This window comes from Jaculus jaculus, chromosome X (assembly GCF_020740685.1).
Source record: "Jaculus jaculus isolate mJacJac1 chromosome X, mJacJac1.mat.Y.cur, whole genome shotgun sequence".
NCBI classification, from domain to species: Eukaryota; Metazoa; Chordata; class Mammalia; order Rodentia; family Dipodidae; genus Jaculus; species Jaculus jaculus.
This window is the reverse complement of record NC_059125.1, coordinates 23048537-23060460: the sequence shown is the minus strand read 5'-3', so window position 1 is coordinate 23060460 and position 11924 is coordinate 23048537. Positions and strand designations below refer to the sequence as shown.

Here is an 11924-nt window from a genome sequence, read left to right as displayed (position 1 = left end):
TCCTACCAAACCAGATATCCAGACATGGAGGTTCCCAAGACCTCATCATTGAAGTAGACCTAAAACGAACCCAACATGGCTCAGGGAAATTCATGGAAGAGGGGGTGGAAAGATCGTTAGAGCCACACATTGGCACATTATGCACAGAGACATTGCCTCTGCCCCATAACTTATGGATAGCCCCACAATGCATGACCCACAATCCCCATGGGAACAACTGGCATCCCCAATGAGGAGGGTCCCTTTAGAGGGGAGAGGGTAAAGATGGTACCAACGTGCTATTTACACATTGAGTATGTACATAACTAATAAATAAAAATGGTTAAAAATAAATAAATACATATATGCAAATATAGGAAACAATGTTAAGTTTGAATTTCACAAAAATGCATTATGAAATTTCAGTGGAAGTAAATCTTATGTAATATTTGAGATCAGCTTATAGTAAAGTTTTTAAAAAGTTCCCAATATTTGCCTGAATGGCAATTAACTATGCATCTTGTAATTTTAACAGGCAATGTTATACAAATTTTATCAGATTAAAATTCTCAAGGTTTCCTTTAAACTATTTGAGTTGGATGGGTACAGATCTTGGGAAAACCCACCCCTCCCTAAAGATGTATTGGCAATTCATGGTTGTTGGAGGGTAAGCATCATTTTCTTCAGCATTTTAGCTACTCTTACATTGCCCATGCTCCAGTAAATAATGTTCCATCCATGTGCTTTGAACCTTGGAACCATTGGGAGACTAAGGAAGATATTCCTTGTCAGGAGCTGTGGGGTTCTAAGTGAACATTTCTTTGCTCTTTCCTCCTATTCATTTAATACTGAAAATTTACTTCAAAATACTGAGAAATTTGGAAATATGACTTTCCAAGTTGATGATTACTTTAAACTGATAAGAATAATTTCAAAAGTGTAGAAACGTTCAAACTTAAAATGCTTGTGGATGGAGGCCAGGCTCTGGGCCAAAAAAAAAAAAAAAAAAAAAGAAAGAAAAGATCAGTCCCTGATATTGCAAAATATGAAATGAGATGCTTTCTGAACCTCATGGGCTCCCTTACATTATTTAAATGCTCAAGTGCTTCCGGCAGTTGCCATTTTGGCCTATGCCACTTGCCGTGCCTCCAGTTTTCTTGTGCTCTTCTCCTGTGACCTGTGGTCTTCATTCAGGGTGGGCCTGCTTCCTTCTCTGAACATCCAGAGTCTGCTGATTTCCACACCTTGCCCCTGTGATCTTCGCCTTCCTTGGAAATGTCAGACCAAGACCAACCGAGCAGCAGCAGCAGTGGGAAGGGGAAAGAGGAGAAGGCAGAGCCACACCTTGAGCACCAAAGCCATGCCGAGGAGGAGGAGGAAAAGGAGAAGCATAGAGCCCAGGTGGGGGGACAGATGTCTTCTTCCAACTTCAGCCCACCTGACCATCCAGAAATGGATCTGAGCTCAGCCGAGACTGGGACTAGAGCTGGATATGGCAGTACCCCTCCACGAGACAGCACATACGGTCAAGGTAAGTGCCTGGGCAATTCTGGTGCCACTGCTGTCTGCTGTGATGGTGCACATGATGGAAGTTGTGGTGATAATGATGGCCATGGTGGAGGTGATGGCCATGGTCATGGTGGTGGTGATGGCAGTGAAGGTGGTAGTGGTGGTGATCGTGATGGCCAACGTGGTAGTAGTGGGGATGGTAGTGGTCATGGTGATGGTAGTGGTGGGAATGATGAAGGTGATGGTAATGTTGACAATCTTCCAGATGGTGATGGCAATGGCAACAGTGGTAATGATGGTGCCACAATCAGTCTTATCAGCTTAACAGACTCCAACACTTCGGGCTGCAATACAGAAATCCTGTTGGGGCATGTACAGAAACAGAATGCATTGGAGGTGGTGGAGAACAATGGTGAAGAGACCCAGGAAGAGTCTGAGGGACATGAGGGATGTGCTGAGCCCAGGAGGGCCAGAGGTGAACAGAGTCACTTTTATGGAAATGCTTCTCTAGACCAGTGGCTATCCTTAGAGACAAGTGCTCTCCCGAGACCGCGCTGGCAAGTTCTTTCCAGGCTGAGGGACAGGCAGCTGGGGTCAAGTGCCCATTTTGTGTATGATGCCTGTGGGGCAAGAGTCTTTGTCCAGCGCTTCTGCCTACAGTATGGTCTAGCAGGCCATGCCGCATGTGTCAATACTGTGCACTTTAACCAGCACGGTACCAGGCTGGCCAGTAGCAGTGAGGATCTGCACGTGATTGTGTGGGACTGGGTACAACAACGTCCGGTACTGAAATTTCACAGTGGCCACCAATATAATGTCCTGCAAGCTAAATTTCTTCCTAATTGTGATGATTCCATGTTGGTCACGTGTGGTTTTGATGGGCACATATGGGTAGCATACCTGTCCGATATGCCATCCACCGAGACAACCAAGTGTTTGGTGAGGCGCAGGGGAGCATCTCATAAATTGGCTCTGGAGCCCGACTCCTCTTTCAAGTTCCTCACTTGTGGTGAAGATGGTGGTGTGTTCAGCATTGACCTCTGAAAACGCCAGCCAGCTTCAAAAGTGGTTGTGACAAAAGACAATGAGAAGAAAGTAGTGGGACTATATGCAATCTGTATCAATTCTGATAATGTCTATCAATTTGCAGTAGGTGGACAAGATCAGTTTGTAAGGATTTATGACCAGAGGAAAATTGATGAGAAAGAGAACAATGGAGTACTCAAGAGGTTCTGTCCTCATCACCTGGCTGAAACCAATTCTCCACCATATGTCACAGGCCTTACATACAGTCATGATGGCACTGAGCTCCTAGCCAGCTATAATGATGATGACATCTTCCTCTTCATCTCCTCTGATGATGATGGAGCTCAGTACAAGAAGAGATATAAGGGACACAGAAATAATGCCACAGTAAAAGGTGTCAATTTTTATGGCCCCCAAAGTGAATTTGTGGTGAGTGGTAGTGACTGTGGGCACATTTTCTTTTGGGAGAAATCGTCTTGCCAGATTGTTCAGTTATTGGACGGGGATGAGAGAGGTTCTGTAAACTCTATTGATCCCCATCCTAACCTGCCTGTGATGGAAAGCTGTGGCCTAGATGAGGACGTCAAGACCTGGGCCCCCACAGCTGGAGCTCCCACTGACCTTCGTGGGATGAAAGATGTTCTTAGGGTCAACAAGAAAAAATGAGATGACTTTTATTCTCAGCAAGCTTCCTTCTTTGACCACAGCACTCTTTGGTTCCTCTTGAATCGTGTGGCAGAGAGACATCCTAGGTGGCATAGGAATGTAACTAGACTTGATGTCAGGAGTGCAGCTGCAGATGTCGAGGAGTCTTCCAGCACTTCTGACGAGGAGGAAAGCCAAGAGAGAGTAGAGCGCATGCCATCCTGAAGGCCTGTTATTTCCTAAAGTTTAGTACTTCATCAGTACACTTGTCAGTTTTTAAATCTTTGGTAATTTTCATTCTGAATGTTAAGTTTTTGTTGGTGTAAAAATTTCAGAATACCAGCTTTAAAATAATATTTAATTTAAAAAATATTTAAGTTAAATCCCGAATGTGTATTTTTCAGTTGATGTAATAATTTCTGAATGCTAGCTTTTTACAATTTCATGGATCTTTTTCTTTTAGATTTCAAGATTTATGTTTGTATCCAAATCATTCTGATTGTGCTTGATCTCCACTGATGTTATGTTTTTCAATTGAAATAAAAATTCAGAATATCAGTATTTAAGTTTATAGTCTTTATAATTCTGAATGTTAAGTTTTCAGTTTTTATGATACAGTTTAGAATGCTTTTAACTCTTTACTAATTTTAATTGTGATGTTGAGTTCTTAAATATTCAGCATTTCATTATTATTATTATTATTTTAAATTTTTATTTATTTATTTATTTGAGAGTGACAGACACAGAGAGAAGGACAGATAGAGGGAGAGAGAGAGAATGGGCACACCAGGGCTTCCAGCCTCTGCAAACGAACTCTAGACGCGTGCGCCCCCTTGTGCATCTGGCTAACGTGGGACCTGGGGAACCGAGCCTCGAACCAGGGTCCTTAGGCTTCACAGGCAAGCGTTTAACCGCTAAGCCATCTCTCCAGCCCCATTTTATTATGATAAATATATTACTACATATGTAATAACCTATGAATTATTTTTATAAGTGTTAAGTGTTTTCATTACAAAAAAAGTCAGAAGAATGTTTGTGATTTATAAGTAAAACAAAACAAATCAAACTTTTTTGCAACTACCTCTCTGTGGATACATATGTGTGTGTGTGTGTGTATATATGATTGACGACTTCTATACTTACAGACAACAAACCATGCTATTTCCCTCTCCTCCCTTTCTTTCCCCTTAATAACTCTGCTCTCCTTTATATACCCTCCCTCCCTTCATTAGTCACTCTTTTAATTTGATGTCATCATCTTCTTCTCCTATTATGAAGATCTTGTGTAGGTATTGCTAGGCACTGCGAGTTCTTGGATATTGAGGCCAATTTCTGTCCAGACAGTTGTAAGTAAGGAATGGTACCCTTCCTTTGGCTCTTACATTCTTTCCACCACCTCTTCTGCAATGGACCCTGAGCCTTGGAGGGTGTGAAATATTTCAGGGCCGGACACTCCTCCATCCCTTCTTCTCAGCACTATGTTGCCTTTTCAGTCATCCCAATGCTCATTGCCATAAAAAAAGAGAAGCTTCTCTAACCAGAAGTGAGATTAGCGTTAATATATGAATTTGAACATTAAGTGTAGTGCTTATAGGACAATTTGGTGAGAGTAATATATGCATTTATCCAGACAAGAGCAGACTTTATACCCCTAAGGCTCATGACCTCCCCTGCCATAGGCTTTTGATTAGGTTTTTAGTACCAGGCACTTATTCCCTCCCATAGAGTGAACCTTCAGTCCAGTTAGAAAGCAGCTGGTTTCACACAGAGAAGAAATACCACTATTGTGCTCATTCAGTCATTTGGCCTGTCTGGCCAAACTTGAGGCTTCCAGTGTCCACTGTTTTTATTGCTGATGACTTCTGTCTCCCATAAGGCTGCATACAGTGCAGCTTTTTCCAGCTTTCAGTTGGCTGGGCTACAGAGAGAAGGTTTTTTGCTCAGCACCAGCTTGATTTCTCAGTGACTTTGATGCTCAGGCATGTGAAGGCTTCAGCAATAGGGTCTTACCATCTCTCATTGGAAGCCAGGGGCTTTGGCAATAGCCTATAATGTTTTGGAGACAACAGGGAATTCCCTGGCCAACAACTCACTGGACAGTATCCCACCCCTGGCACGGAAAATTTCCTAGTAACAATCTGTGGCTTCTGGACGTGCCATTATCCCCCAAAAAAATAGGTTTACATATATCTTATTCAGAATATCTTGAATTTTGATTGACCCTCCCCCCATACCCTTCTTTTATACAATCTCTTCCCCTGTCCTAGCTTAGGCCTTTCCCCTCCCTATAATCTGTTCTTCTACTTTCATATATACAATACCATCCCCTAAAGTCCTTCCCTCTCCTCCCTCCTTTATAGCCTTTTTCTGGCTTATGGGCCTCTGCTATGGATTTTTGGTTCCAGCTCTCACACCACATATTTCCTAATGAAGCTTTAGAATAAATAACTTGGGTTTATCTACATTTTCTGAACCTACTTCAGTCATATGCATTTTTTGAATATGCTACAGCTGGTAAGAGTTTAAATTTAATCACAATGGTTTTACTCTTCACTTCAAATTTCTTAAATAGTTATGGTCCGAAAATCACATATGATTAACTTCCAAGAAGTCTTCCTGGATTAACCTAGCACCCAAAAGTTGCTAGTTAAGAATATAAAAATTCCTCATGGTTGACAATGTGCATTTCAGTTAACTTAGAGGTAACAATATTTCAATAAATGTTGGTTTATAGTTACATGAAACCATTTGACACGAAACCATAAGAATATATTTTGTGTATCCATATATATGCAGTGTGTGAAATTCTCTGTAGTGGCTTAGAAGTGATTTAATTCCTTCAAAATTATATTGGCCTAAGTTAATGCAAATTTGGGGTGGTAAATAGCTAATGACTATTCAATATTTAATTTCTTTTATTTTTTTGAGGTACGGTATCACTCTAACCAAGGCTGACCTGAAATTCACTATGTAGTCATGGGCTGGCCTAGAATTCACAGCAATCCTCCTACCTCTGCATCCCAAGTGCTAGGATTAAAGGCTGGCCCACTATGCCAGGCTACATTTTTGTTTTATACCTATAATTAGGGAATGCAGAATATTATCTTCCCCCAGAATCCTACTTTGCAGACTTACTGAAATAGAAAAAACGAAGTCATGAAACATCTTCTGAGCTGACAAAGCTCATTCAGTTGTCATTGTCATTCCCTGACAATATTACCTGAACTGCATATTGTTTTCTCTCATGCTTGTTTGTTCTGCTACAGCTATTTGGTGAAAATATTTGAGAGGCAATGTAATGTTTGTTTGTTTGTTTGTTTTTTCCATGGGAGGCATTTTCATTGAAAATTTTCATACATGATCATAATGTAATTAGATCATAATCTCCTCCCATTACCTCATTTATCCTTCCTCACCCTCTTCTAGTAAACCCTCCCTTCTTTCCAACTAATCTATCTTTTACTTGGATGTCAGTGAGGTAGGCAACATCTTACAACAACAACAACAACAACAAAACATCATTGAGTGGCTGCTGTGAGACCAGCAGTGTAGAAATCAACAGAAATTCTCTCCCTCAATGACTAACTGCTGTTCTCACAACACATAACCCATAACCCCATGGTGAATACTGGCAATCCCACTAAGGAGTGTCTTCAGTGGAATGGGGGTTTGGAGGAGGGAAGTGATGGTTCCAACATATTACGTGTTCATACCACGTTTCTACTTAAAGAAGGAAAATGATAAATCAACAGAAATTAAATCAGAAATTAAAATATAAATTAATGGAATAATATGTGGAAACTCACTTGCAAGATGCATCCAATTAAAAAGCACATTTCTAATGATGGTACCAATATGGTTGTATACACACTGTATATAACTAATAAACAAAATAAAATAAAAGCATATATCATAATAATAGATGGGTCAAAGAGGCACTTCAAGAGAAATCTTAAAATATGTGGAACTGGGCTGGAGAGATGGCTTAGCGGTTAAGCGCTTGCCTGTGAAGCCTAAGGACCCCGGTTCGAGGCTCGGTTCCCCAGGTCCCACGTTAGCCAGATGAACAAGGGGGCTCACGCGTCTAGAGTTCGTTTGCAGAGGCTAGAAGCCCTGGCGCACCCATTCTCTCTCTCTCCCTCTATCTGTCTTTCTCTCTGTGTCTGTCGCTCTCAAATAAATCAAAAAAAATTAATATATATATATATATATATATGTGGAACTAATTTAAAATGAAAATGACAGTTGTAAAAGTGTGTACGATGACATAGCAGTAATTTATACCACTGAGTGAACACACTGGAAAATAAAACAGGTCAAAAATCAGTAATTTATACACCAGTGCTAGGCAAGTAGAAAAACAAAAGCAAGTTGAATAAATAATATGTAAGTAGCTAGAAAAAATATAGCAGAAATCAAGTAACTGATGAAAAGGAAATTACTAATACAATCAAGATTGCCAAAATATTTTTTTTCTTTTTTTCTGTTTTTTTCGAGGTAGGGTCTCACTCTAGCTCAGGCTGACCTGGAATTCACTGTGTTGTCTTAGGGTGCCCTCAAACTTATGGTGATCCTCCTACCACTGCCTCCTGAGTGCTGGGATCAAAGGTGTGTGCCACCATGCCAGGCTCAAAATATTTTTTAATTTATCTTTTTCTAAAGAGGCAGATAGAGAGAGAGCCTCCCCATCACCTCTAGCCACTGCAAAGGAACTCCAGGTGCATGTGTCACATTGTGCATCTGGATTATGTGAGTATTGGAAAATTGAAACGGGGTCATTAGGCTTTGCAGGCAAGTGTCTTCAGTGCTAAGCCTTATCTTCAGCCCCCACATTCTTATTCTTAGAAAAATCAATACAATTTTAAACTAAAAATTGTTAGGAACAGAGTGTTATTTCTTATTGTCAGCTTTCTGTTTGTGCTTTGAAGCCTACTTACAATACGACTGGTCTTTCTAAGGCATTTAATATTTGAGAGTGAAACCTTCATGATTGAGATTAGTAACTTTATAGGAAAGGGCATGAAAGCCAGGAGTGATCATGCATATTTGAAATCATAGCACTCAGGATCTTTAGTTTAAGACTAGCTCAGTTTGAATATTGAGGCCCCCTTTTTTTTTTGAACCAAAAACAACAGCAACAGTAACAAGAAAACATAGAAACATAAGAAAGGTATTCTGTACTTCTTTCTCCCCCTCTCTACTTCTTCACTCTATTTTTCCTTCCTTCTTCCTTCCTGATTTTATACCAGTCATGTAATAATTATGATTGAATGCTATCTCTAAGCGAAGAAGTGGAACATTAGCAGAAACCAATCATATTGGGAACCTGAAGTAGTATTTCTAGTCTTCAGAGAAAACGTGACTACATTTCCTATTATCTAAGCTACTCATCCTATGGCATTTTTCCTCTGTCACCAACACCAATTGAATAACAGTAACTAAATACTCTGTGGCCATCATTATCCAAATGTCAAAACCTGAGTAATACATAGAAACCACAGACCAATTGATGCCATGATCATAGATGCAAAGAAAATTTCTGCTGAATAGGAGCAAATCAAGTCTAACAAATACAAAATACATTATGCACTGTAATCATGTGGGATTGACTCCAGGTGTACAAGGCTGGATAAAAATTCCAGATCAATTCATTTTATCCATCCATATCAACAAGAGAGATAAGAAACTTCATTATCACATCAATAAATGCAGAAAAAAGCAATAAACTTCCATTGATAATTTAAAAAACCTCAGGATTCTAGCTATAGTAGGGAAATACTCAACTTGGTAAAGATTATTGCAAAACTTACAGTTAATATGATGGCTAATGGCAAGAAACAAAGTGTGGTAGCAATGACTAGGAACATGGCAAAAATATCCCTTCTCTCTACTGCTTTTCAACATTATTACACTGTGGATATAAAATTTCCCATAAAAGTTCATGTGTTAAAATCTTGTTCCCTAGCTTGTGTGAGTATCGAGAAGCCACTGAAAGATGGTCAGACAAAATGAATGGTATAATCCAGTGATGAATCCAATGTTTAATTTCACTAGTATGAGGTAAATAAAAACTGGGATTTAGGTCTCCATAGAAGAAAGTAGTTCACTAAGGAGAAGAGCTTAGCTTTTCTCGTATCTCCCACACAGCAGTTTCTATCTCTGTTTCCTGGATACCATGAGGTCAACAGCTTCCCTTCATCATGCCTTTATGCCATGATATTTTTCAGACCTATAAACAGCTGAAGTAATTAAATATAGGCTAAAGCTTCTGAACTATCAACTAAATATTTTCCCCTTTAAGTAGCTTTACTCAGGTATTTTGTCATAGTAGTGGAAAGATGATGAACACAGTCACTGTACTGGATGTTTTAAGGAAGGAATAAAATGTTACTGTATATAGGAGTTTGTAATTACTTTATTTATTTGAGAGAAAGAGAGAGAGAGAAATAGAGATAACGGGCATTCCAGGGCCTCTACTACTGCAGCTGAACTCGAAATGTATGTATCACTTTATGCATCTGGCTTTATGTAAGTACTGGGATTTTGAATCTGGGTCCTTGGCCTTTGCAGGCAAGCACCTTAACCAATGAGCAATCTCTCCAGCCCAGGAATTTATTCTTACAGCTATAGCAGAAGAGATATGGCATATTTTTATAAATTCACTTACTGACTGTGTATTGTAATTGCTTAAGGAAAGAATAAAACACAGAACATTAAAAGTAGAAAAATCAGCCAGATGTGGTTGCACATGCCTTTAATCCCAGCACTTGGGAGGCAGATATAGGAGGATCACCATGAGTTCTAGGCCACACTGAGACTACATAGTGAATTCCAGGTCAGTTTGGGCTAGAGTGAGACCCTACCTTGGAAAAGTAAGAAAAGAAAAATCAATGTTCTAATCACATACACATATAGGAAAAATATGTAATGAGAGAGAATAAATAGACACAAAAGACAATGCTAAAAGAACCACAAACCTTTCAGCTACTGAGTTACTTGACTGATTATGTAATCTATATATAGTGAACAATTAAAATATAAGCTGAAAATTATATATGGCAAAGACAGGTTGCTAAAAAGCAAAGGAACATATGTGAGAACTGAAATGATGTTCCAAAATTATAAAATATCATACAAATAATTAAAAATCAAATGAAGAGGGAAGAAGGGATAGCTTAAGTGGTTAAGGCATTTGCCTGCAAGCCAAAGGACCCAGGTTCAATTTCCCAGGACTCATGTTAGCCAGATGCACAAGGGGACATGCATCTGGAATTCATTTGCAGTGGCTAGAAGCCCTGGTGCATCCATTATCTCACTCTCCCTCTTTTTCTACCCAATAAATAAATAAATAAATAAATAAATAATATTTTAAAATATCCAATGAAGAGTTCTAAGCACAAATATATACAACAGAAGGGGGGTTGAATTACCAGAGAAACACTGGGTAACTTTTGCTGGGGAGACATGAGCAAACATCTATTCAGCCAAGATAGGTCCCAGCAACAGGTCAAATGATTTCACCAAAGTCCAACTTGGATAATAACTGAGTTTATTAGGGTTATTTCCTAGAGTATGGATGACTTAAAGGCATCTATATCAATGGAAAGCCCACCTCAGCATGAGTGACATCTCACAAAAGCTGCATTGCTGGTGCTTCATGAATACCTTGCAGGAACCTCGGCTAGTCACAGAGTCTTGCCTCCCCAGAACTATTTACTGCTTGTATAACCTTAGGGTGGAGCCTTGTAAATGGTGTATCAGGAATTTCCTAAGTCTTTTGAGATTTTTACTTCCTAAACTTTAAAGAGTCTTTCACTAGGAGAGAATGTTCCAGTTTAGGAAAAAGAGCTACACAACTCTCCATCCCTTCGTCTGGTTCTCACATTCTTTCTGCCATCCCTTTCCCTTCAAGAACATTTCCTAATACTTACAGTGGGTAATAGAGATGTTGAGCATTTTCCTCTATCTATGAATGAGCATCAGGACTCTGCCACAGCAACAGTTGCTTATTCTCAATAACTTGGCCAGTTGTGAGTATCTACAGTCATCTTCAATTGACAAAATAAAAAAAAAAATGATAGTTTCTCTCCATGATTAATTTAGGCTGATAGCAACAGTAATCCATTGGCATAAATATGGATGCTTAGAAGGTCATTTGTCAGTCATATCACAACCATTTATTAAAACAATATCAATGGCTTTCTCATGTAGCTTATGACCTCTCCATCCATAGATTTTTTTTTTTTTTAATTTTAGAGAGAGAGAGAGAGAGAGGGAATGAGAATTGATGCAACAGGGCCACAACCACTGAAATCCAACTCCATACACTTGCGCCACCTACTGGGAATGTGCTACTTTGAGCTTGCCTCTCCTTTGTGCATCTGGCTTATATAGGACATAGAGTCAAACATGGGTCCTTAGGCTTCGCAGGCAAGTGCCTTAACTGCTAAGACATCATTCCAGCCTGCCAGCCATGATTTTGTCCTTTATGTTTTCAGTGAACTACTCTTCTGGCTTTAAAGCCTTTCAGAAGCTCAGTAATAAATAGAGCATTTGACTTCTGTCAAGGTTTCCTGCCTTGGAACTCTGATTCAATACATACATTGCCACATTTGCCTTCCCGTGACCTAGGCAGACTCTTTTACTGCTTTTCTGTTCTTCATCTTTTCAAGATTGCTGTACCACTTAGTGAACCCAACATCAATGCTGTATCCCATTTACTTGCTAATGTAAGTCACTCAGGTCAGCCAAAGTGTCTTCTACTT

The 11924-nt window shown here is 39.6% G+C and overlaps 1 protein-coding gene across 1 annotated transcript; it reads left to right on the top strand.

Moving 5' to 3' along the window:
* Positions 1-1254: 1254 nt before the first annotated feature.
* On the top strand, positions 1255-3384 carry LOC101600070 (DDB1- and CUL4-associated factor 8). Its single transcript, XM_012949917.2, is given in 1 exon segment — positions 1255-3384. A coding segment is annotated over 1 exon segment (2130 nt).
* The last annotated feature ends 8540 nt before the right edge of the window (positions 3385-11924 follow it).